The 25,370-nt window shown below is 38.6% G+C and overlaps 1 protein-coding gene across 5 annotated transcripts in view; it reads left to right on the top strand.

Moving 5' to 3' along the window:
• The window catches only part of MYLK4 (myosin light chain kinase family member 4), a 104,424-nt gene extending 80,439 nt beyond the window's left edge, over positions 1 to 23,985 (top strand). For 3 of the 5 annotated variants that reach the window (XM_037069839.1, XM_037069864.1, XM_037069855.1), the window contains 10 exons: positions 898 to 1,003; positions 4,395 to 4,488; positions 4,561 to 4,670; positions 5,608 to 5,749; positions 8,391 to 8,461; positions 9,266 to 9,394; positions 10,041 to 10,193; positions 13,486 to 13,564; positions 17,082 to 17,153; positions 19,997 to 23,985. In XM_037069839.1, the coding sequence (XP_036925734.1) occupies positions 898 to 1,003; positions 4,395 to 4,488; positions 4,561 to 4,670; positions 5,608 to 5,749; positions 8,391 to 8,461; positions 9,266 to 9,394; positions 10,041 to 10,193; positions 13,486 to 13,564; positions 17,082 to 17,129 (932 nt within the window). In that variant the 3' untranslated portion in view covers positions 17,130 to 17,153; positions 19,997 to 23,985. The remainder of the gene's footprint in view (positions 1 to 897; positions 1,004 to 4,394; positions 4,489 to 4,560; positions 4,671 to 5,607; positions 5,750 to 8,390; positions 8,462 to 9,265; positions 9,395 to 10,040; positions 10,194 to 13,485; positions 13,565 to 17,081; positions 17,154 to 19,996) is intronic. The other 2 variants (XM_037069847.1, XM_037069874.1) reach the window with 1 other exon arrangement.
• Positions 23,986 to 25,370: the final 1,385 nt, after the last annotated feature.

Below are 25,370 nucleotides of genomic sequence, written 5' to 3' on the forward strand. Positions count from 1 at the left end.
ACTTGGCAGAGTGCCTAACACAAGTATTTGAGAATTATATGCTGAATAAATATAAATTTTTGAAAGCAAAGTTATTATCTATTCACCTCTTTTTGTTTCTTTTTTATGTATGTAAGAAAGTACATGCAATAGAAGCTAAATAATGAAAAAATGGGGAAATGAATAGGTTCATAGCAAGCAAACATTAATAACAGTATACATGAAAAAGTGAAAAGAATACTGGAAGAATACAATTTTGTGTTTTAGAACTAATCCTGAGGTGAACTATAGTTTAAACACTTAGGACAGAAGGTAGAAAGTGGGAGAAATTTGAAAGCTGTGGAATATATATTTTAATCAGTTTTACTGGGCCTTTTATTTCCAGACAGAAAAAAAATTTATGGTTGTCTTGAGTGTATCTGAAATAAAGGCTAAAATATTTTGTAAAATAATATATAATAATATCAAACATTTCACTGTCATGAAGGAACATTTTATGTTCTTCTCTTTCTGCATTAAAATAATGGACTACATTTGTGGTTCTTAAAAAATGGAACAAATAATATTTCATATTTGAATTTAAATAGCCTCAGGCCTGGAAGTATAACCTATTTGCACTGTATTGAGGTTAAAGATTTTAAGCTATTTTGATATTTCTAAAAGTTGTCCTGAGATAGTATGAACCATAGATTAACTGGTCCTGACATTCTTTCTCAAAGATGTCAGGTATCACCTTTGTGAATCACATATCATAACATGAAGTGAAAATTTATACTCCCTAGATCATTAGGAATAGAACAGATGGCCTGTTGTATTTTATTATTAAACGCACAAAATTTCACTCTGAGGCCCCATGCTTGTGCAATAAAGAGTTCTGGCTGCTTAACAGATGGCCCTTCTTTCCCTCTCACCTTCTAGATGACGGCCTGGCTCCTCCTGCACCCTTTCATCACCGGATTGTAACGGCCAAACAGACAGCCATCAACAGTTTTTATACCGTGAGCAGAACGGAAATTTTAGGAGGGTAAGTCATACTTGGTTTTAACACACTTTAAACAATAGAAGAGAACTTTCAAAGAGATGGATCCTGAGGATTTCACAAATATTTGCTAGTCTCAACCTGAGAATCAGAACTACCATGAACAAACATTTTAAGAGATTTTAACCATTTCTGAAAATCATCACTGATGCCAGAAAGGTTGATGTGACGACAGTGACTAAATTCCACATTTAATGTTTCCTTTGCTTCCCTTGTTGAAATTCCTGAAAGTGAAAGAAACTAATGATGAGCCACCAGAAGATTGAGAGGTTGTTCAAAGCTTGGAAATTGAGAAATAAACTGTAGGAATGAGTGAACACTGTATTTCTTGCAGCATTTGTTAAATTATTTTTATCATTGTCAGTTTTATATTTACATTGTTATTGTATTCATTACTATCATCCATTCAGTCAATTGTTTTCTTCACAGGAATTGTTTGAAGGACATCTAAATGCACAGTCTTTCCCTAAAGAAACAAGAGTAAAGTCAACAGGGATCGAGACCCTTACCAGGAATATTTCTTCCTCTTCTACTTCAGTCACAATCTCCCCAACATATCTTGTAATCTAAAGCCTAAATTATGAAGTTCAGAACCATAAGCATATATATAGAATAGGAAGAAAAAGCAGAAAATTTATATAAATATATACAAAAGTTACTTAACAACACATAGGAAAATATCCATAGCTACTCTAATGCATGTTTCTGCAATTAGCCATCAGATGTATGGTTGATACTTGTAAAATTTCTTCTTCCTCTTCTCATTCTATATTTCTTTTGCCCCTTGCCACACAGAACTACTTAAACTTTTTCCTCCTCAGCTGGCTGATCGTGGAGAACTCCCCCTGAGACTGTGAGGATGGGCTGAGGGAGCAATGGGAATTCTGAAACACAAGTAGGTGTTGTGGAGTATGAAGTATTACTGCCTGAAGCAGCTTATTTGGGTCTTCAAACTTCAGTAGCAAGCTAGCAACTGTTTCTCTAAAGGAAAGAAGTTATTTGGCAGAAGAGGCTTTGAAACAGTCCATAGATTGGTGCTGTGCTTCTGGTAAAGGTTGTCAATGGTTCCTTAAGAAGTTCTGTTCCGCCCATTCAGGCAGCATTAGATCTTCTGGGTCACAGTGCAGTCTGGACCAGCTGCTGGTCATTTCTTGTCTGGGCTGTACTCAAAACTGTTGCCGTATTCATTTGGTAAACTGTGGGGGCGACTTTCCTCGCAAGTCCCCCTGTGTGCCGCAGATGAAAGTAAACATGACTGAGACATGATATGATCTGCTTGGGGAGGAGAGGTGGCCATTTTCCCAGAGGAAAAAGGCTGTGAGCAGTGGTCAGTTTCTCAGGGGAAAAAGGCATTGAGTCCCCTCCTCCAGGGGATTTTATTGGGTTGTAATATACAGGAATACAGGGAGGCAAGGATCAAACAGTAGATAACATTTCAAAGAAATCCGAGGGCTTAGTCTGAGTTAGAGTCTGTCAGGAACAGAGTTTTAGGGTTTTCTGCTCCAACCTTTAACATATGAATGAAAGCAGTCTTAGCAGAGCATATTTCACAGGTTTATCAGGAAGTCTTTGTGATGCTAGATTTTTCCCCAGGACGCACTCTAGCAAGGTAAGGAGCTGCACCCCTCCCCATCAGGTATTCAGGCTTAAGGGGATTAGAGCCAGGAAGCACTTCTTTCAGAGGACAGGGGACCCGGGCTTTGTCAAAGTGGGGGGGGGGATGAGAGTCCATTGCTCTTTGTTGCAGCACCCCCCCCCCCAGTCCTTCCATGAAGGCCTCCCAAGTGATTGAGTCTGGCTTAGGTTGCCCCCTGCTGTGAGGGGTCTTACCTGTCATTGACTTCTGACCAAGCTTTGGGGGTAGGGAGAGGAAACTGAGGCAGTGTTTGCTACCAGAGACAAGCTTTGTCTCCTGTGGTCACATTCCAATGGTTGTCCCTCGCCCTTAGCCACAAGGGGTAGAGTAACAATTCCTAAAACCAGGCAGAGTGGTCCACAACAGTAAATGAGTTAGGAGAACACAATCAAATGTGTATTGTGCAAGAGAGCATAAACTACCATACCTCCTTTTCACTATTAAGAAGTTCCAGATGCACCAAATTATTTTTCACTTTTGGGAAAGGATCACTGGATTCCAAAAAGCTTGCCTGTGGTGGTAGGCCCCTGAATTTTCCTGGGGTTCATCTCCCAACCTGTGGGAGTATTTATAATCTCAACACAACATATTCAGGGAGGAGGAATTTATTGGTATGATGGACCAGCAGGGAGGAGGTGGCTTAATCATTCAAAGCTTTGAGTAAGTCATGTGAGACAGTTGACGTAGTGCTGAAGTTAAACACGATATCAAACCTCTGATGGGCCAGGCAGTTCTGGGGGCTTTTGCTAATCTAGAGAAAAAAGCATTTTATTAATCAGCAGGCACATGCGACGTTCCTGGGACTGACTGTGTTCATGTGTTCCAGTAAAGGACGTCTAAATGGTGGCTGGAATTGAAGGCATCACTTGGCTATGTTGATGGGCACACCTGCTTCTGCCTGCAGTGTGTTAGCTGAGTTGAATGGAATGTGGTTGTAGTCATCACCCTCCCTTTGCTGGTTGTTGTTAAGACCCTCACCTCTGCAGTCCTCTAAGAATTCAGTGGCCTTAAGTTGACAATGTTGTTAGGGAAACTTCCCGGTTGCTCCTGCTGTGATAGCCACCATTGCACAGGCAGGCACCAGTGTTCTACCTATTTTTCAAATCAGGAATCAAAGCAAGCAAGTCAGATTTAAAAATTGTTGATAAGAGTGCATTTCTGTGTGTGAATAATTTGTAAGAAACTGTTTTACAATGTGTATATATACATTTATATCCAGGCTAAAGTGTCAAAAAGTTTATAGATAATTATGTAATATGTATTTATTATTGTATGTGTCTCTATGTAATATTTTTTTACTTATTGTGCAGTATTGAAAAATAACTTGATGTGCCTGTTTACAACTTGTATTGTTCACATGTTTCCAAAGCCTAGCTTATTATATTCATATGTATTCAGAATAACTCTCATTTTTCCATAACAGAAGTTCTCAAGTTTTAGGGTACATATTAATTACCCAAAGAATGTTGTGAAATACAGATTCTGGGGCCTCATCTCAGACTCCTATCTCAGTAGGTGTGGGGTAGAGCTGGACAACATGTATTCCTACCCTTAGAAAATTCTGATACTGGGGACCCACAGATCACACCTTGACACTGTTGCAGAAGTTTATTGACTACAGCAGTTGCACACTCAAAAAGAGAAATGCCTGGGAAAACTGCCTGGTGGACTTGGCAGTGACTGAAGCCAGAGCTGGAAGGGACAGAGCCCCATGATGCACTTCATCCTCTTCTTTGGCAGGGGGCGCTTTGGCCAGGTCCACAAGTGTGAAGAGAAAGCAACAGGTCTGAAACTGGCCGCCAAGGTCATCAAAACCAGAGGCAGGAAGGATAAGGTAAAGGCCGTGTGATGTGGCTCTCTTCTTGCTGTTATCTTCACCCCACTAAGCTTTTCTCCCTCTTCTCAGGATGAAGTGAAGAATGAGATCATTGTCATGAACCAGCTGGATCATGTGAACCTCATTCAGCTCTATGATGCCTTCGAGTCTAAGAATGACATTGTCCTGGTCATGGAGTAGTATGTGTTCCCTTCTCCCCCTCTTCCACTTTTCTTTATAGCTGTGCACACACGTTCAGCGAGTCTCACAGCACTGGTGACCACAGGGTGTAGCTCTGTCCTACTTCAGAAATTACTAGATCCATTTTTGGTACACCACTAGTTTTGACTTGCGTGTATGAGATAATTTCATCAGTTTCAGAAAGAAAATTATTTAGAAATAAATGTCTTTGCATATAATTTTATTAATAAGAAGTATGATGACAACATATATCTAACTTTATAGGTAAGCTACACTGTAAAAAAATCCAGCTTAAATATTACTCTGGTTAACCTGGAAGAAAGTGATTTTCAAACTGCATTTCACTTTCAACCTAATCGCTGATACAAATTTCATGTCAAACTCTTAATAAATAGGGTTAAGAAACTTCCATTTGAAATCAGCTTTATAAAAACTAAATAAGTGTTTAGTTAGAAGGTGGGTATTCCTAAGTAACACTGAATTAGTGATATGATTCAGTTCATTTTTCTCCCTCATTTTGTTTTTTTCACTATTCAATAAGGAATTTTTGAGTACTAAATATTTAGCATCAGCCACATAGAAGCACTTTATCACTGAAATTAGTTTGAAGGGAACCTGCCTAACTCTCAGTTGGTATTTGGAATTCCTCTGTCTTCTTTGAGTCCTATTTATCTTCATGTATGTTAGAAAATGGCAGGTGTGGACTCACCCCAGAGCTGTAGTCACTGGATGAAAGGGAGTTGGAGATTTTGTGAAATTGATGGTGGATAAGACAAGGGCCTTCAATCCAAGAGTCATCTAACTGAAATAGCAAAGAAGGCAGAGAAATAATTGTGTGAATGTCTCTATTTGGAAGAGTTAAAGGAGCTTAACTGCAAGGGAAACATGTTCATAAAAGAATTATGACTCAGGACTCCACTCTTCTTCCCTCTGCAGTGTGGATGGAGGTGAGCTGTTCGACCGGATCATTGATGACAACTACAATCTGACTGAGCTTGATGCCATCTTGTTCATCAAGCAGATATGTGAGGGAATACGACACATGCACCAGATGTACATTCTCCATTTGGACCTAAAGGTATGGTATGCTTTGGTCCCAACCTTTCCCTTCATGTGGATCAGAGGGCCCTGTCAGAGACCACATGTCAGGTTGGAACACTGATTCTGTCACTAGGTACATATTTATTAATAAAAATCCAGATTCCTAAACTCATTTCCCTGTTTCCAACTCCTGTGACCTCTTAATATTTGTATGCCTCCATTTTTTAGATACTGCTATTCAGATTCTCCTAACTTGCCTGTGTTAAAGTAACCTGCATAGGAGATCATTTCCTTCCTAAATGTTCTGAATCAAAACCACCACCACCATCACCAGTGTGGTACTCTTGTTGTGTTCCTGTCATTGTATGTTAAGTATGGGGGAGAATTTTACTAACTCAAAATACTCTAGCAGTTGCCACACTCTGGACTTTAGGGACTTGTTTTTCAGTGTGCATGCTAGAGCACTAAGGAGAAACCAATGGCAGAATGAGATATAGAACAGCTAGAAAAGTAGTGGTAAAATGTTAAGGAACAGAAAGGGGTGGTAGCATGGGGCTGGACAGCACAGTGAAAATGGGGAAAAGCTTTTGTGAGCAGTCGGGATACAAGATGCCTTCACTTCTTCCCTTGTTTAATGACCCTTTCCCTTTGATTTTTCTCCCATTATGAAGTCCTTAGAACTGTACTTAGTTAAACCAAAGAAAGACCCAGAACCAATAACTCTGACCAGCTCTGATATTGGGGCTGAGCATCATGAGTGCATCTCCTGTGTGGCTCAGTCACTTGCTCATTTTCCTGTTTGCACAGCATGGCAGTGGATAAAGTATTCCATGTAACACACTGTCTATGGTTAGTCATCAGGGGTTGTAGAGCTAAATATATTTAACCTCCTTAAAGAGTGTCCCACGGGCCCATCTTCTTGTAACTTGGCTTCCCTCACTGTCTTGATTTATGTGTACTGCCTCTTGCATCCACAGGGCAGGAGTAAGTGGTATATAAAATGAAAAAGTGAGAGGTTAAAAACCGTTAGCAAAGCCCTTGGCTATGAACTGAGTTTGATAATGTATATTTTCATGGAGCATTTCATTGACTGTGGACATTCTACAGATATTCCTAAAGGGATTTGATTGGCAACTGGAACTAGGATCAGACCCATCATAAGTCAAACAACTCCATATGTGGATTCGTAATGTTGATTGAAAATGAGTAATTTTAGTTATGGCTTGTATGTAAAGATAATAATAAAGGAGACAGCTGGATGGGTCATTAATGAGCAGTCATGCCTTTCAGAAAGCTCCTTGGAAGGAAAAGGGCCAAAAATATTAAGAGTGCTTGTCATATGTAGAGGAGATTATAGGTGACTTAAAAATGGTCTCCTTTGTGTTGTTCTGTATTTTATAAATCTTATCCATAATTAGAAAAAAATTAACTTTGGATGTGCCCTCAAAGCTGTTTCTTTACATTCTATAATTTTTTATGTCATAGTAGTCTTTGACAACTGGACCCCTTTATACATGGTTGATCAGCTATTTAAGCATAAAACCAAATGTTCTTATATAACATCCACTTCTCTATAAAAGGTTTTACTCATAGACATCTGTTTTAGAGATATTTTAGAAGAGAGCTTCCCAAAGACATTATACCTAACCAAATGGACTATGTTATTTCATAACGTGTTTTCAGAGTTTCTGATCCCATTTGAACTTTTCTCCATCCAGATGGGGATGGAGGGCAGCCAGGATCCCACCTAAAGGATGGGACAAGAGATTTGGGGGATCCAGTGGGTCAGCTGATACCCTGCAGCAGTCAAAGAAGGATAGGGATGGGTTAGAACTTGAGAATTCTAGGCAATTTGTTGAAAATTTTTCTCTTATGAATAATCTTAGCTTTAAATTAAATCTCTTGTATATCTCTGACCTCAGTTTTTCAGTCCTAACAAGTGTAGGTATGTTTGTAAGACATTCTGTAAACACTCAGTTACAGTGCTCCTATCTATGTTTCTCCCTGTTCATCCCAAAGCTGTCAGATGGGCAGAGCAAAATCTTACTGGAGTCAAACTCTGAGGGGACATTTAGTCAAGGGTTTTAGGCATAGAGACCAAACTCAGCAAAACTTTGGGAGTGCAGAGAATGAAAAATGAAAGCCTTCTTTTGACATACGACTTTGCTGTAGACTAAGCACAAAGGAAAATCTGGAGGTAGGAGCGTTCACATTATATTGCATATTCAGTGTGGCTGTTTGAATGAATCAGGTCATTCCTCTTAGAACTCATAAATCCTTGGGTAAAATACTCTTCCAAGAATGGGAAATTTGTACTCAATAATTTTAAAGGGGCAGATTTCAAACCTGAGACACCTTCCACCAGTGCATTTAGAAAGTACTGAAGCAGCCTCCTTTTTTTTCATTCCCTCAAGAAGGCCTCTGCCTGAACCCACACATCGTGGTACACTGCAGAACCAGGGAAGGGAACAGTCAGGGTAATGCAAGTTTGGCATAGTACCCAAAACCACGTCTACCACATAATTAAAAGAGAAAACACCCACACAGACAAGCCAGTCCCAAAGTGAAAGGCCTGATATGTTTTTCCTGAGCATCGCTGTATTTTTAGTTGTGGTTTGAGGACAATTTGAGTGAATGATGGTTGTTTTCATTGCTAATGTGTCTCTTTCTCCCGACAGCCTGAGAATATCCTGTGTGTGAATCAGGATACTAAACAAATAAAAATTATTGATTTTGGATTGGCCAGAAGGTATGTCCATTTAAACATAGGTGTGTGAATGGAGTTAGGCAGCATGGGTCCTCTTTCTTTGCAAAGATAAATCTGATAGATATACCCATTGGTTTCATATCCTCATTTAAATTTAACTTAACACAAATTATGTTTCAGCTTTCTTTTCTGACTTTGGGATTTGAATATTTGAAAATTTCTACAGTGCATGCAAGAAAAATAGAAAAACAGAAAAATTAAAACATAATACAGTCAAGTTATTAAATTTGAAAACATTAATTTACAATTTGTAAGTCTACCTTAGTCATTTATATTTGTTCCATCTGTGAAGAGATTTACTTTAAAGAATTAATTAAAAGAATCACCTGTATGGAGAAAAAAATTAGTAGTGTAAAGAGTATTGCAAAGACTTCTGGTACATCTAAGGTTCTTAAGGGAACAAGAATTCACATGGACTGCAACACATTAACGATGAACATAACCTAGATGTTGTAAACTATTGCATTTCATTTATTCATTAATAAAGGCTTAGTCAATGCATCTACATGTCAAGGGTCATGTAAGTTTTTCTTTTGTCACATTCTATAATTCAGGTGTTCTAATTATTCTGAGTGGCTTTTCTCACAACTGTTTCAGGTTATTAATGTTTAACTGTATGACTTAAAACTTTCAGAACTTTATCACAAGTTTTTGACACTATGTGATTTTCTTTAAAGTCTATTTGTTCTAAATTTGCTGAAGTTATTTTTTATAGAATGTATCTTTCCAATTTCCATAATTTTTGATTGACACTTTCCATCCTTTCACTTTTCCCCTAAATTCCAGATACAAACCCAGAGAAAAGCTGAAGGTGAACTTTGGAACTCCAGAATTTCTTGCCCCTGAAGTTGTGAACTATGATTTTGTTTCCTTTCCCACTGACATGTGGAGCGTGGGGGTCATTGCCTATATGCTGTAAGCAGATTTCCAATCTCTCTGACACTTATTTTAATCATCATGCCTATTCAGTGAGGTTTTGCTATTTTGACTAAGAGCTCTATTTAGGTCTTTTAAAAATAAGTAATTTTCTACCATATTCAGTTACTTTTTAGGCTTCATTGAATCCTGGGAGGTGTAGGAGTAAATTCTTTCCTTATGCATCATCTGAAAAAGTAAATGTATGTCTTCTTCACCGATCACTTTAAATCCTAGGACACCACTCAATGCCTTGAAAATAAAAAACAGACAAACAAACCTTATGTCCTGATCTCCTAAATGACTAATGGTAGCTTTACTCCTCAAGGTGACACTGTGGTGTTTTCCATGTGTGTGTATGACAGATGTTCACAGCTCTGTAAATGCTGTAAGAGAAATTGTACTGGTCTGTGAAGTGCACATTTAGATGCAGCTGATGTCTGGGTTGCTGAAATTCTCTAATAGGAATGGGGGTGGGGGTGGCAAGCATCTTTTTCATTGCAAAGATATATGATAAAATTATGTTTAAATTTAGGTTATTTGCTTTATTTCAGTTTTAAATGACAGAACCAAAAAATAAAGCAACCTATCTGTAAAGAGTTGGAAGCTGTTTAAAAATACTCATTCTGGACCCTGTCTCTTGTAGACTTAGTGGTTTGTCCCCCTTCCTGGGTGATAATGATGCTGAGACCCTGAACAACATCCTGGCCTGCAGGTGGGACTTGGAGGAGGAAGAATTTCAAAACATCTCAGAGGAGGCCAAAGAGTTCCTCTCCAAGCTTCTAATTAAGGAGAAAAGGTAACCCAAGTTCATTCTGGGCTCTGGAAGAAGTTGGAGTAATAGAGGAGCAGTATAATACCAGGGTTATTAGAGTTCATGTCAGATAACTATTGAATTCCTTTAGTAAAATCTCTGATGCTTGTGCAAAGTTGTAAATAGGGAGGGTTTGATGCTCTTAACCAAATTTACTAGTATATGGGATTGCTTTGGTAATGAGGCTTGAATAGAGTTGCATATTATCCCTCCTTTGAATTTTGTAATAAGGCTCTAGCAGTTAGGGCCTCCTGCTGGGTCTCCATGGACTCAGCCTCAAAATGAAGGGTTTGGTATAAGTTATTTCCATGATGCCTTTCACATTTACAAAGCTCATATACAGCTCTGTGGAACTGAACATTTGACGATCATTTCATTTGAGAACCTACGATGGGCCAGACTATGCCATGAACTTTATAGACATTATCTCTTTCAATCCTCATCTAATTATATGAGGTAGAAATGATCATTACTATTTTATGGATAAAACTCTCAGTAGTTTGCCCAAGATCATACAGCTAGTAAGTGGTAGAATTTGTAATCAAACACAAGCGTACTTTCCCCCCAAGGTTATGCACTTAACTGTTATGCCATTGCTTTAGCATCGTCAATGCCAAAACAACATTCACTTAAGATTCAGTGGATGAAGAGTGGGCTTGCATTTTAGAATTATGGATAGGGAAAGGATATCACCATTACCCTAGCAAACACACTGGTTTTTTTTATATAAAACATATTACAGTAGGTAGTTAAGATTCTCAGGGCTGACAATACTTACTTTATTGTTTTGTGATCATTGGGCTTTTAAATTACTAATATACGTGGCTGTGAGCCACTATGTAGCAAGGGGCAGTGGGGGGCTGGTAACAACATGGGGAAAGGGTCTGGGGAGTGCCTGACACACAGAAGTTTCTTTTCTTCAAGCAATTAATTAATTACCTATAATCTGCCAGGGAATGTGTCTCAGACATTGAGGGCAGGTGTATAAAGCCTAGTACCTGCTTTTAGGTAACTTGTGATCTAATAGAAGAGATATGTATTTTTTAGAAAATATAATACAACATGAGTAATGAAAAATGAGTATATTGACAAGGGCCAGAACTGAGTCCTAAAGGGTAAGAAGGACTTAGTCAGGCTGTGAGGTCTCAGTCTTAGAGGAGGGATAATGAACAGACATGAGTTTTATTTTTAATGGAAATGCGCATTAATAAAAATCTGATGTTGCCATTAATATTTATAATACTGAATGCCAAGCAGTGAAGAGGGAAAACTAACAAATCTTTGGTAGATGAGAAATACACATTTACTGAGAACCTATTTAGAGATACAGTGTGTCCTCACTTAATGTCATCCATAGGTTCTTGGAAACTCAACTTTAAACAAAACGACATATAACAAAACCAGTTTTACCATAGGCTAATTGATATAAATAAGAGTTAAGTTTCTATGACATGTTTCTGGTCACAGAAGCATCACCAAAACTGCTAAATAATGATTCAAAATACCAAAAATAAATGTGAGCTATACATACATTAAGAAAGATGAATAAAAACACAATAATGATTTTTCACCACTTATTCCACTTCAGGGTCCAAAGTGGCTAGAATCCGTCCAGCAGCTGAGGGTGCAAGCAGGACCCACCCTGGACATCCTTCCATCATAGACACATCAAACACACACCCAGAGTCATTCACACTGGGAGTGTATAGACATGCCAATTCATTTCACATGCACAGCTCTGGGATGTGGGAGGAAACCAAAGTCCCTGGGGAAAATCCTTGCAGATGTAGGGACAGAGGGTATACCCCACAGACAGTGGCCCCAGCTGACAGTGATTTTTTCTTTTCGACATTATAAGGAAATGACAGTGACCAAAATGACATTATTTGAGGACCTGTTTTATACTTTTTTGTGTTATCTGACTTAATCATCTGGGTGTCCTGTGGTGCATGGGTATTATCACCATTATTTTACAGGCGTCAAGCAGTGAAGTGGTCCCACAGCTCCTCAGTCTGAAGGTTGCCTTAACACTTGCGGGGCCACGGATACACATTTGGGCAGAGTGACAACTGGCTAAGTATTCAGGTCAATACTTGAACCGAAGGCCAATGTCAAATACTACTACAAAGAATATAAAATATTCTCTCTCAGTATTTATATTAACTTTCCACCTATTTCTCTGTTTAAGTCTTCACAACTTCTTAATTAAAAAGTTAGTAATACATATTATTCAACAGTTTAATACATAAATTGCTTTTTCAAGCATCAAGAATCATTGTAACATTTTCTTCATTGTAAGGTAAATGTACATTTATTTTTCAACTGAGTGATAGAAGTTCAGTTTATGAAACTTAGACATTACACCAAGAATGGCTACTTATTGTCAACATCAGAAATGTCCAAACCTATAAGAATTTTTATGAGTTTATTTGAGCCAAACTGACAGGGAAGCAAAGAATTGAGAAAATGCTCTGGAAAATGACATTTTTGCACCTTATTTTATTTATTACGATCAAAAGAGAAGGTGCAAGTGGATTACATGAAATCCACTGGGTGATCAACCAGGGAATGCAAAGCAGGGAAACCTCTGGGATTGAATAAAAAAATAAAATGATAGACACATATTTCTTTCACACAAGTGGTAAAAGGATAGTTAACAGTCAGTTAACATGATAAAAATAACAATGAGGGGGTTTGTGGTCTCCCTCTGGTGTGGTGCCTGTGCTTTGAGGGGCCCAGAACAAGGAAATCTGAAATTCCACAGGTGTGTTGTAGATAGAAAAAGACAATAGACAAGCTCAATTAAGGTAAAGACTGACTTTTGTCAGAGGAGATTCCAGGCGAGGCCATGATTTCTCTCCATGACCTGCTTTTAGTTAGAAAGTTTTTAAAATATAGACCATTGTGTGTGGTTACTTTAGGTCTCCAAGTTTGCAAGGCCATCTTTGCAGGCCTCCCATGAGCTTGTCAGGTTTAACACGTGGCCCCTTTTCATCCACATTATATTTAAAAGTAAATGTGCAGTTATTAACAAGAATTTTAAACTTTTTGCCTTGCTTTGTCTTACCCATGATGTTACCCTTGTTGAATTAGATGGTAACCTACACAACACTGATAATAACTCCAGAGAAGTCAGGTTGATGCCGGACTTAACGTTTGGCATCTGATCTCCCACTTTAGAGAGTGTTTAAAGGCAGTGGCCAGAGCTGAGGCGGAATGGCAGATGCAGGGCTCATTTGGTGTGTTCCCAATAATAACCCTCTGAATTTCCCTGTAGTTGGAGAATAAGTGCCAGTGAAGCTCTCAAGCACCCTTGGTTGTCAGACCACAAGCTCCACTCCAGACTCAAAACACAGGTAACCTAAGGCTCTTTGTTTTTGCTTTTTTAGTTGGCCTCAGTCTTCTGATGATTAGATACTAGAGGCATTCTAGCCTTAAGAGAGGTTATTTCTAATTCTTTTTCTCACAACTTTCAAATCTTGTGCTAGTGTTAAAGTGCTTAAAGTGCTTCTATTAAGCAGTTTGTGTTTTTAAAAATAAATGTTAATTGTGTTATATTATGTTTATTACTAAATCATTGTATTCATGATAAACTATATTATTCATACATACTCAAACACACAAACACACATATAGCCTAGATTATATAAACACACAAAGTTTGAGAGACTATGTGGTAATGTGCTTTATGCCTCCTTAAAAGAGAACTCAGAATTCTAACTTCTATGCTTACCTCATTTAGTCTGCTCTGGGAATCAAAAACTGTAATACTCAGACTGCTGTAAGTATTTTTAAAACAATTTTTATTGTTGTTCATTGTTGTAAATATTAATATATTATAAGTATATGTGAAGGATACTCTTACCAGAGACTAAATGAAATTTATTAAAGTATTTGTTGACAATAATTGAGCCCGCATTCTGTAATAACTTCTTACAATAAATTTCCTATCTATTCTCATTGCCTTAGTTACCATTTATATTCTGAGTCTCCTGTCTGTCCCTTTAGCACAGACTTCTTTCCCAAACTTCAGGTACATATATCCACCTGTGTACTGAACATTTCCTCGGATTTTTTCCTAAACAGAACTAGTCTCCCCCCCGGCCCCCTCAACTCAATCTCAACCATCCTCCCAGACCAACCCCTACTCAATGTCTAAACCAGACCTCAGGATGTCTTTTTCACTCTTTCTCCCTCAATCCATTCATCTCATTTAATTTACCTCCCAGTTCTCTACCTCTTTTTTCCTAATTACTTCTCCACCCCTATGGTTACCCTGGTCCCAGACACCCCTCACCTAAATGAGCACAATAGCCTCCTTTAGACTATCTCCATCCAAATCACTGTGGATCATATGACAAATGACACAGAAGCAGATGTGTATCATCTAACTAACTTTCCAAACATTTAGAAGATTCAACTGGGCAAGATACATTCAGAGGCTTAAATAAGCAATCTATGCCTTCAGGTTTATTGAGGATAGGGCTGCTTGAGCATCAGTTAAGATGCTTGCATCACAACCTGGTGTAGCATGCATTTGAAACACTTCTATTTCTTTCCTTCACCTGTGCTCCTTGTACCCCCCCACCCCAATTCCCTGGGGTGTGGGAATGGAGCTTTTCCATTGACCAGAGATCCTTGGAATGACTATACTTCAGGTACTCATTTTTTCCACATTCAATTTTTATTGAAATTAACTTTGCTTCTAAATTCAGCATCAGTACTAAATTTTATTTCTGTCTGAATATAACTTTTCTTGATAATTGGTACTGATGTCAAGTAAAAATAGACTTATTACCTAGTTGGTACCTTACCCAGACTACATAAACTGCTTATTAGGGTTACCAACCTATTTTGGGCCAATTTTCCACCAACGTGTTTTTATCCAAGCTTATTGGTGTCTAAATACACTTTGACATGGCAGGACAATACGGAAACCACGTCAGACAATTAATGACATTATATGGTTTAGAGAGTGTTTAAAAATATTTTTAAAACCATGTAACAACAACAACAACAAAAATCATCTTTTTGTTATTTTATCTAACTGCTAGTACTTAAGGGAGCTAGAAATTTCAAAAATGGTGTAAGGATTAAAAAATTTTTTCATTGTATAAATCAAGTTAGTTTTCATGAAATTATAATTACATGGCACTGTTCCAGGCACTGTTTTGACTATTATACAAATATTAATTCATTTAATCCTTATGCTAATCTTATGAAACAGGCATTGTTATTATCCTCAGCATGTAGATGAGGAAACTGAGGACAGGGTTTCAGTACTTGTATGTGATTGCATGAGGTGCCAGTGATGAGCCAGAATTCTAGCAGAGGCAGGCCGGCTCTGGCATAGGGCAGAGCTTCCTCCCTCTGCTATCTTGCCAGGTAATGGGCTACTGGGTTAAAGGGGCCTCATGGTGTTTCCAGAACAACTCGTGTACTTGCTGTACACTTTTGGTATTACTGAAGGCCAATATTCAAATTTACTATATTTTACTTTTTAATAAAATATTGAAACTAAACTGTTCTAGTAGATTCATTTTTGGAAAAATCTTCATTTTGCTATGTTCTATAAAACAAGAATTTAAGCTGATTGTGAAAATTTAACCCTTATCCCAAACTATTTACTATTAAATCTTAATTATATTTTTAAAAAGCCATTTATAAACTTTTTAAAAATCTCTTTGATGTTTCATGCTTAAAAGCACTTACTACTTCTTAATCACTCAGCATGTCTCTACTCAGTCACTAAATTTAAAAAGATTCTTTTTTCTTAATAATTAAAGTGCCTTCTATATTAAGCTCAAGAGGGCATCTTGTGGCTCTCACCTTTTCTTATGACCCCAACCATCCACATGTAGCCATTCCTCCAACACATTGTTCTCAGCTGGAGTGGATCAAAGCATTTCCCAAACTATCAATGTAGTAGAACTTGGCAAGCATCTATCGCAAACAATAAATGTTTTGGGTCTAAAGGAAGAAAAACAACAAATACAACCTGGTTTCTTTTCTCCAAGAGCTAGATAATAAGCCTTCTATCATAAATCTATTACCTTTCTATTACCAGTGCTACTCCCTTAGCTCATGCCCTTCTTTCAATTTACTGAACTAATAAAATAATCCAGGAGCTGATATTCAACCTCCATTGGCTTTGTTCTCTAATTCACTGATCCTAATTTCTTTAATTACAACTCTGATCATATCACTCCTGATCAAACAACCTTCAAGTTTTCCTTCTTGTGCACACCAGACACACTCAACAGTATGGGCCTGACCTCTGTTTCCAGTCTTGTGTTCGCTGCTCCTTCCAGATCAGCCGAAATCATGGCAATTGTCTTAGACCTTTTTTCAATGCCACTTCCTTTAACATGGCTCTTCTCAATCTCAAACTGGAGATGCTTTCTCTGTCTTCCTGAACCTCTCTTATCTTATCTTATTGCACTTAGCTCTTGTCTCTGGATTTAAAAATTTTTGAAAGAAGCAGTTTTTGTGTCTTACTCATCTTTGTAGTCACTGCAGCCCCAGTTTCAGTCTTGACTCTTGTGCTTTGTCTAAGTGAATGTGTGTTGAAGGGAGTTTTGACAAAACACCAATGTGTAAAACTTAAGTGTCATTAGGTGCTGAGCTTTTTGTCCCTGAGTCTGAGGGGAAGGGTAGTGATTACAGGCACACTAGAGGAGAGTGGGGGATGTGTTTGAGGTCGATTTTTAAGGAAGGTCATTGTATCTATCAGAGGATTGTTAGTAATAGGCTTCAAGATCTTGTCTTAAGGAAAATTCCTACTCTGTAGCAAGTTATTGACTCAAGTATTTTTATGTCAGGAACTGATGAAAAAAGTTCTAATCCTTTCCAAAATGTCTCTGGTTTTCCTAGAAGAAGAAGAATTGCAGCTCCAATACTCGGAAATTTGTGACCAAATAGTCTACAGAAGAAGCCCATTGAAAGGTTGGTCTTGGGTCTTTTCCTGAAGCGGTCTTTGTGCAAGCCTGAAGAGATATCAAATGTGCATTGCACTGTGTGGGAAGCAGGGCAGAGGTGGGTGGGGGAAAAATCAGACTGCAATATTTGCACCCTATCTCTCCCATTTTCTAGCAGAGAAACTTTAGCTTCTGGATTTGTGGGTTGAAGATAGTCTTACTTCCTACACTTTTGAGTGGCTTCGATGAGATAATCCAAGCAAAGCCCTGAGACCAGGGCCTGGAACATAGCAGGGGCTTAATAGGTGCCGGGAACTGAACAGAAAGTGTCTCTGGTAGTCCTTACCACAACTGTGTTATATTGGAGGAAGTCATGTGTTTTTTGCATAGACAGGTAAACCAAGTGTCAAAGATTCAGACTAAATAACTCACCTAAGGCCGTACTGCTAGTCAGTGGTAGAGTGTAATCCTCTCAGGTGTCTCTGAATTTAAAACCCCCATTTTTCTCCCCTGAGCTGTTGGAATTCATAAGAGATAGTTTTATGCATGAATATCTCTTACTATGTCAATAAACTAGCCCAACTTATGCCCTAAATGAAAAAATCTAAGCAAGCAGACTTATTGCAGAGGACTTTTAAAAATCCCAACATTTATGTCCTAGTTGGGGTGGGGAGGGGGCATTCATCCTCTAGCAAGTCAGCTCCCTAATCTTGGAAAGTATGTCTACGGCTTTTCTGCAACTCAATTTTAACAACTATATAGGACTTAAAATTTGTGAACCTGTGTTGTTGCTGCCCTGTGGTCTTACTCTTTTATTATGTAATCAAATGTGGCCATCCTCAGTATTAATGAATCACAGTAGTGCACAGAAGGTGGCAAATGCTTGGCAGCCAGGCTGGGCTCTGGCTCTGGCTTGGCCTGGGGATGGGAACTTAGTGGCCACAGTCAGCCTTGCAAGTGTCTCTGTAGCTGTGGGCCCCAGCATCTTCATGAGCTCCGAATGGCCCAGGGTCTGTCCAGTTCTTCCTGGACACTCAGCAACTGCTTCAGTCTGAAGAGACCCATTGGCTCTTAATCCTTTATTCTAAATTGTATTTATTCTGGTCTTGAGGTTTGTGTTAGTATATTTGACTGTGTATATTCTTGTAAGCTGCCTTGAATCTTTTACAGAATAAGATTGGGTAGAAATAAATCAATAAGTCATAATAAAAGTCACAAACCAGTGTTAGAAAAGGATTCGCCTTTCGGTGTAAGGGTTGCTTACTTATGAGTCTATCGCTTATCTAGAAATCTACAAAAAGTCAACATGAAGGCTTGTGCTTAAGCAAGAATATTAACATTTTGGGAAGAGTTGGAGATAGTTTGTGTGTTGTCATGATGAGCAGAAAGAAAGGACTCTGCGTGCTCTCTGGCCTGAGGTGCAGTCCAGCCTTCACCATGAGTGATGAGTGCCAGAGTCTACAGGCAGTGGGCCTGCATGGTTCTTTCTGTCTCCTCCCAAACCCCTTCCCCAGAAATAATTTTGTACTCAGTTACCACAAACCTGGAAGGTTTGGCACAAACCACCTTCCCACCATAAACACTGGCGTCACTTTTGAAGCCTGGTGGGAATGAATCCCTTGGGAGACAGGAGGTTGCATTGCTTGCCTGTGACCAAGGTGGCTGGGAAAGATGAGAAGAAATGACTTGTGAGAGGTAGTAAAGACAGTCTATACCAAATTGGTGCTTTGAGTCCAATGCTGTGGAAGATGGTGGCAGCCCAGGCAGTGACACTTATACAGTGGACAAAGATGAAGGCATTTGAACGGTCACACTAGTGCATTTAGGTAGTGCCATCTTTGTTAGAATAACTTGATGAAATCTCTACCTGAACTTGGTCAGGTCAACCCCTGGTAATCATATGGTCTGCATGCTTTCCTTCCCTGGGTTCCTCAGCCCCATCTGCTGCAGAAAGTCACCAGGTCCCGCCACAGGCAGGCGAGAGAGTGGTTACAGGTCCACACAATGTGATTGCTTCTTAGTCTATTTTCTTACTTTTTTTCAAATTAACATATAAGCTTAAAATATTAATTCCAGGAGCAGCCTTATATATTTTTTAAAATAGATTATTTTGCAAAATATTTTCTGCTAGGTTAAGATGGGATTTTTGGCAAGACATGTTATAAGTAAAACCAACTTTGAGAAATATTGCTTTTAGAAATCTGGTGGTTGAAAAATTATTTCTGTGGAAAAAGTATGATGTCCAGGCCCACAGTTTACATTGTGGAATAAGACATAATCCACAATGTAAATTGTGGCATATAAATCTCCTGCAGTTTGCTAAAGGCTTTTTGATGCATTGAGGAAGCACTCTAAAAATCTCTCTAAAAATGGTAGAACTTCACTTTCTGTTTCCATTGCATCTTTTGCTAGCCCATGAGATGTAAATTTAGGACACTTCCTCAGTGTATAGATAGGAATGATAAAAGGCAGCAAATGGTGTGTGGGCCCCAGGTCAGATGTGGTCCTCAAGCAAATGGAAGTATCCTCACGCAGGACCCACGGTCTCACTCTGATGTCAGATCAAGCTGACAGAATAGACTGGAGGCAGCAACTTTGGGAGCTGGCTGTGCTTCAGAGGGAACAAAGAGGCCTTGTCCTTCGATACGGCAAATAGTACTAAAATATCTTGCATAAACTGAAAAAAAAAAGCCCAAACCCACTCTGGTAAAGATTTGGAATCCTTCAAGGGGTCTCTTTTTTTTTCTCTCACATTCACACATACATTATATATAAAAAAATCATGTGTGGTTTTCCCAAGGGCACACCAACTAATTGCAATTTTAAAAGCCCTGTTGAATTAACAAGAGTCATATTTTGTTTGCTTTGCAGGAAAACTGCTGTGGTTGCTGCTGCTTTGAGATTTTTGGAAAAATCAGCAGTTCTGATGCCTTGACCTCCATGATGACTGGTGGCCTTCGGGGAGTGGGGGCTGCCACGAACTCAGAGCACCCAGTTCCAGGGGGACTCCCAGTGCATTGGTCCCAGGGGCACAGGCAAACCCTACATCCTTTTCCTCTATTTCCCATACTCTGTGGTAGTGCACACTTGGGGAGATATTTTCCTGCCATCTTGAGTTTTTTATTTTTTATTTTTATTTCTTGATTTTAGTCACAGGACAAGGGGTACTTATTTCTGCTATTTCTCAGTGTACTAGCACAATCATACTGGAGATTTATTTTAAACCTGGAGAATGCATTTAGAGGGAGAAAACTGCTTTCAGTCATTGAACTATGCCTTTCGAAAGGGTAATTATATCACCAGAAAAAAAATCTGAGTGAATTGAACACTTAGTTTCTTAGGCTTCATTATTTTGATATGGTCTGAAATCAGGTAAACCCAATCAATAAATAATTTGCTTTCTGGAATGTAAACTTTCTTTGAATTCTGAAGCAAGAGGCATCAGACATTCTTCCACTTATTATGCATTTTCCTCCACGTGTGTCAGTTTCTTTCAAGTAACTGATTTTATTTCACATGAATATGGTAATATGCATTTTCATAATGCGTCCCTGCTTTCTTCTGCCTGAACACTCATCCATGTGAAATACACTGGTTTTGAGAGGTGGTGCAAGAGATATATGTTTATGGTTGGTTTTTAAAAACCTTTGGAATAATGTTAACAGTGATGAGAGGTTTCCTCATGCCAAACTTGTCAACAAGAAAAGATGGGACTTGTGTATCCTGTGGAAGGACAGTGCTGTGCTTGCAATGTTGAAGTGACTTGAAAAGTAGTCCTCAACTAAACTCAAATAATTTTGAAGCCTCATGAACCTACCTACATGGAGTCTCATGAGGTTTGGTGGTTGTGAAGAAAGAGGATTAGAAATCAAAGGCGATGGGGACACCTCTGCTCATGTTTTTGGACACAAGCAGGATTTCCAGTTGGAAGTTGTTTCTTGTTCTTGAACTCCTGTACCATTTTATTACAGATACTGAATAAGGGAAATGAGATCTACTGTGTATGGAACAAAGAGGCATAGGACCACTCAAGAATAAAGCATGGCATGGTTTCTTTATGAAAAAGACACAATGCAAAGCTACACATAACTCCATTTACACACAACACCAAGCTCACCATTCAGCTTCTTACACTTTCCTCACACTTTCTGTTTCCAAATAACTACTTGATTGAGATTCGCTGAAATAGTATCTTAATTTTTGTCTGTAAATTGTTCTAGGCTCTTTCTGTCACAAAATCAATGAAATGAAATAAGAATAATGTGGTGGCTGTATTAGTGAAGGCAGTTTTAACTTGTATTGGCTTTTCTCCATTATTTCTCATATACACCTGGTGAATCCTTATAATAGGCCCATGAACAATTATCTGAGCAATGTCCTTATTTTAATGTGTAAGGTAAAGAGGAAGTAGAGAAAGAAGAAAATGTTTAATTTAGTTAAGGCCACATGCCAATTTAGTGGTCATGCTAGCTATAAAACTTACTCTTTTCTAGCCTTGGCTCTTACATTATGATGCATTTCTTTTTTCCTTTGGCCTATGCATTTATCCAAGGTTGGTTTCTGCTGTTCCTGTTATGTGACTGTGCTTCAAATGTTTAATTTAGTTTCCTTTAAAAAAAAGGTCCTGTGACTGAAGTGTTATATTGCTGTGCTATCTTTAGCTGATGGTATTCATAGAGTCTGGAAAAATATAAGCCAGTACACGCGTTAATACTCAGGCCACAGAGAGCTGGCATTTACTCAAATGCTAAATAAGACACAAGGGTCTGATTTGAAAGCCCACATGGAAGGCTTTTCAGTCCTGTGGTAAGCATTCTCTACCAGATGCAGCAGAGGTCTTTTGCATGATGTGCAGTTTGCATCCAGCTCCCGTTCTGCCTCACATTGATTGGCAGATAAACTTTACCCAAGCCCCACCACACATGGAAGACACAGCTTAGGCCAGATAAAGGACCTATTTCTTTGTCAAATGAATCCACTGATAACCCTGCATTTAGTGGTTGTGATTTTTTCACTAAAAGTTTAGAAAGGAGACTCTACTTTGAAACTAGATCTTTGAATTTCCACATTTGGATGAGGAGGCATCCCCATGCCAGCAGGGTGCCTTTTACAGGAGAGCCAAGGATACTTTGAATTGCAGAGTTGATTATTACAGTCTAGAGTGAGGTGAAAGGGGAGAACTTTAAGTCTCCTGCTCATTTTTGTTGTCTTCTTCCACACCCATGTGTGGCTGCTCCAGCGAGAGCCCCAATTTGGTAGATTGCCACTGTGATGGCAAAGGAGAGTTTTCACAGCAGAGGGGCAACCAGCATGGACACATAGAAGCTGAGTCTGGTTAGACTGGGGCTATTGTGATCGATTTTTCCAAGAATCCATTAGGATTTGAAAGCCTGTATTTCTCCTCCGGCCTCTTAATGAGGTTACATGGCTTCACTCACTTGAATTAGGCAGTTGCTCCTTTAGTAAATGGAGCAAATTAAACACTGATGTGGCACTTCCCACTGCCTGGAGAGAAATATACCTCACAAACTATTAAGGCAAAATCATGTCCACATTTGTAATTTTTAAGATGCCAGCATTTACTTAGAATCTGTTGCTACTTAACAATCAGGGAGGAAGAGCTCATGCTCCCATTTGTAGCACAAAAATCTCTAAAACGGAAATGGATTCTCACCTAAGCTAACTTGGGGAATAGATTTCTAGGTTAAAATTAGATAATTCTCATGTTTGTTGAGTACCGTAGGTTTCTTTTTTAGTTGTTTTTGCCTGAGTTAATATTACCTTGCTTTTTTTCCTCAAAAATGTAAATAGGCATGCTACCACTGTCACAGCATACTTTGATGTGGATGTGTTTTGAAAGAGTTGTGAATACTTCAATTATCATCATTTTATGAAAATTAATATAGCATTTTTTCTTATTTTAGAATCAAAATATGAATTTGATATTAGGGAAATGAGGGTCTTGCTCTTTATTTCATTCCTTGTTTTGTCCTTCCTGCTCCACGACCTGACCCCAGCAGTTAGATGAAGGCAGCCAGTATGTGTGCATGTGTTTGTTCAGTTGGCTGCCAGCCAGTGGAGAGAGCCTCATTTAGAAAATTCATCTGTGAATGTGTAGTGCCAGGGGGAGACCCAGGGCACCTCCCTGGCTGTTCTCCATAGACTCAGCCCAGCTCTCTGTCCTCTGGCAATTTTTGTCATGGGTGCAGGGTACACCACCACTGCTCCTCAATTCTCCCCAGGCATCATGTTGCAGCTCTACTTCTGCTCTTTATTTTATTTTTTACTTCTATCTCTTTTTCTTAAGTTAGAGTCAAAGTTCATCTTCACACTCATTATGATGCTCCCCTAAAAGCCTTTTTTAGGATAAAATTTATGTTTTCAAAAGGCAAACTGCTTGGTTTCCTAAATAAAACTTAATGCTGGATTTACTAGAGGTTAACTCCTAGATTAAGATTACTTCCTTGCATAACATGAGTCTACACTTTCTCATAATAGAAATTCTATATATTTCTCCTAGCTCCATTTTATTCAGGTATGTTTTTTTTAATAAGTGGTCTTTACATAAGCAGTTTCACCTTCCATGAAGGCTTACAACTCAACTACTACTTATTCAGAGAGCAGCAAACATGTATTTTGTAGTTGTTTCAGCTGGTAGATGTCAGTGGGTCCTTCTGATGAGGTGTATCTGTGTAGATAATAAATAAAAATGGACTCATTATGTGGTGATTGATATTTCATGTACATATTTCTTTATTTCTGAACATCATTTCATTCAGCTGTATTTCATTGCCTTACAAAGATGTGTAACAGTCATTTATATGTCTTACATTAAAGAATAAAGATAGACCTTATTTATCCTTTGGTTAATGAGCTAAATTATTCAAATAAGTGGTCTTGGCAAATGCAATGCAAACTCTCTCCTTTATGACAATTCTGACACGGTAAAGCTTGTGACATTAAGAACCCAAGATAATTTAAAAGAGTGATGTCACACTTATAGAAGCCCCAGAACCATCAGCAGGAATATTGGCTAGTCCCATGGAGAAAAAAAACATACCAGAGTATACCTAACTGAGGTGACTCTTGGAGGGTGGGGCTTGTTGCCAGAGGAACCAAGCACATAATCAGTGGGTTGAAACTTTTAGCTCCACCTGTCCATTTTCAGGGAGGGGAAAGGAGGTGGATATTCAGTTAGTCACTAAGAGCCAGTGATTTTATCAACCATGCCTATGTAATGGTACCTCTATAAAAAGCCTAAACAGAGGAGTTTGGAGAGTTTCTGGGTTTGTAAACAGGAACACATTAATATGTTGGGAGGGTGGCACACCACAGACTCCACAGGAACAGAAGCTTCTGTGCTTAGAGTCCTTCCAGGACCTCATCCTGTGTACCTTTTCATCTGGCTGTTCCCTTATATTCTTATTATGCCCTTTATAATAAACTGGTAATAGTAAAGTTTTTCCTTGAGTTCTTTAAGCAATTATAGGGAATTATTGAAACTTAGGAGGAGGTTGTGGGAAGCCCTGATTTATAGTCAAGTCAGACAGAAGTGTAGGTAACCTGGAGACCCACCACCTGTGACTGGTGAACAAAGTGGAGACAGTCTTCTGGGACTGAGCCCTTAACTTGTGGAGTCTGTGCTACCCCCAAGTAGTGTTGAAATTGTTTTAATACAGGAAAAAAACCCACACATTTGGTTTCAGAAATGTTATGCATAGAGAAATAGTTTTCCTTTACCCTCCAAAGTTGGCACAAGGTATATCCTAATGGACAGTTCCACTCTTTCCCAGATTCTCAAAACTAGAGTTTTGGTAGACTTCTGGTCAAGATGGAGGCATAGGTAAACATGGCTCAGAATAAAAAGGACCCAGTCAGAAAAGAAGTTTACAGTAAATGAAATAAAGAACAGTTTACAGGAAACCAACAGTGGAGTGGATAAAGATGAGAATCAAATCAATGATTTGGAACATAAGAAGCAAAAAACATTCAATGAGAACAGAAAGAAGAAAAAAGAATAAAAGAAAGAAACAAGAATAGGCTCAAAGAGCCTCTGAGGCATCTTCAAACATTCCAATGCTTGAATCATAGGGTTGCTGGAAGGAGAAGAAAAAGAGAAAGAAATTGAAAAAATAATGAAAGAAAACTTCTTTAATTTGGTGAAGAAAATAGACATACAAATCCAGGAAGCACAGAGATGGACAGAAAGAGAAACATGCCAAGACACATCATAATTAAAACTGCA

This window comes from Sturnira hondurensis, unplaced genomic scaffold (genome assembly GCF_014824575.4).
Source record: "Sturnira hondurensis isolate 20B ecotype Veracruz unplaced genomic scaffold, ASM1482457v3 Scaffold0001304, whole genome shotgun sequence".
Taxonomy (NCBI): domain Eukaryota; kingdom Metazoa; phylum Chordata; class Mammalia; order Chiroptera; family Phyllostomidae; genus Sturnira; species Sturnira hondurensis.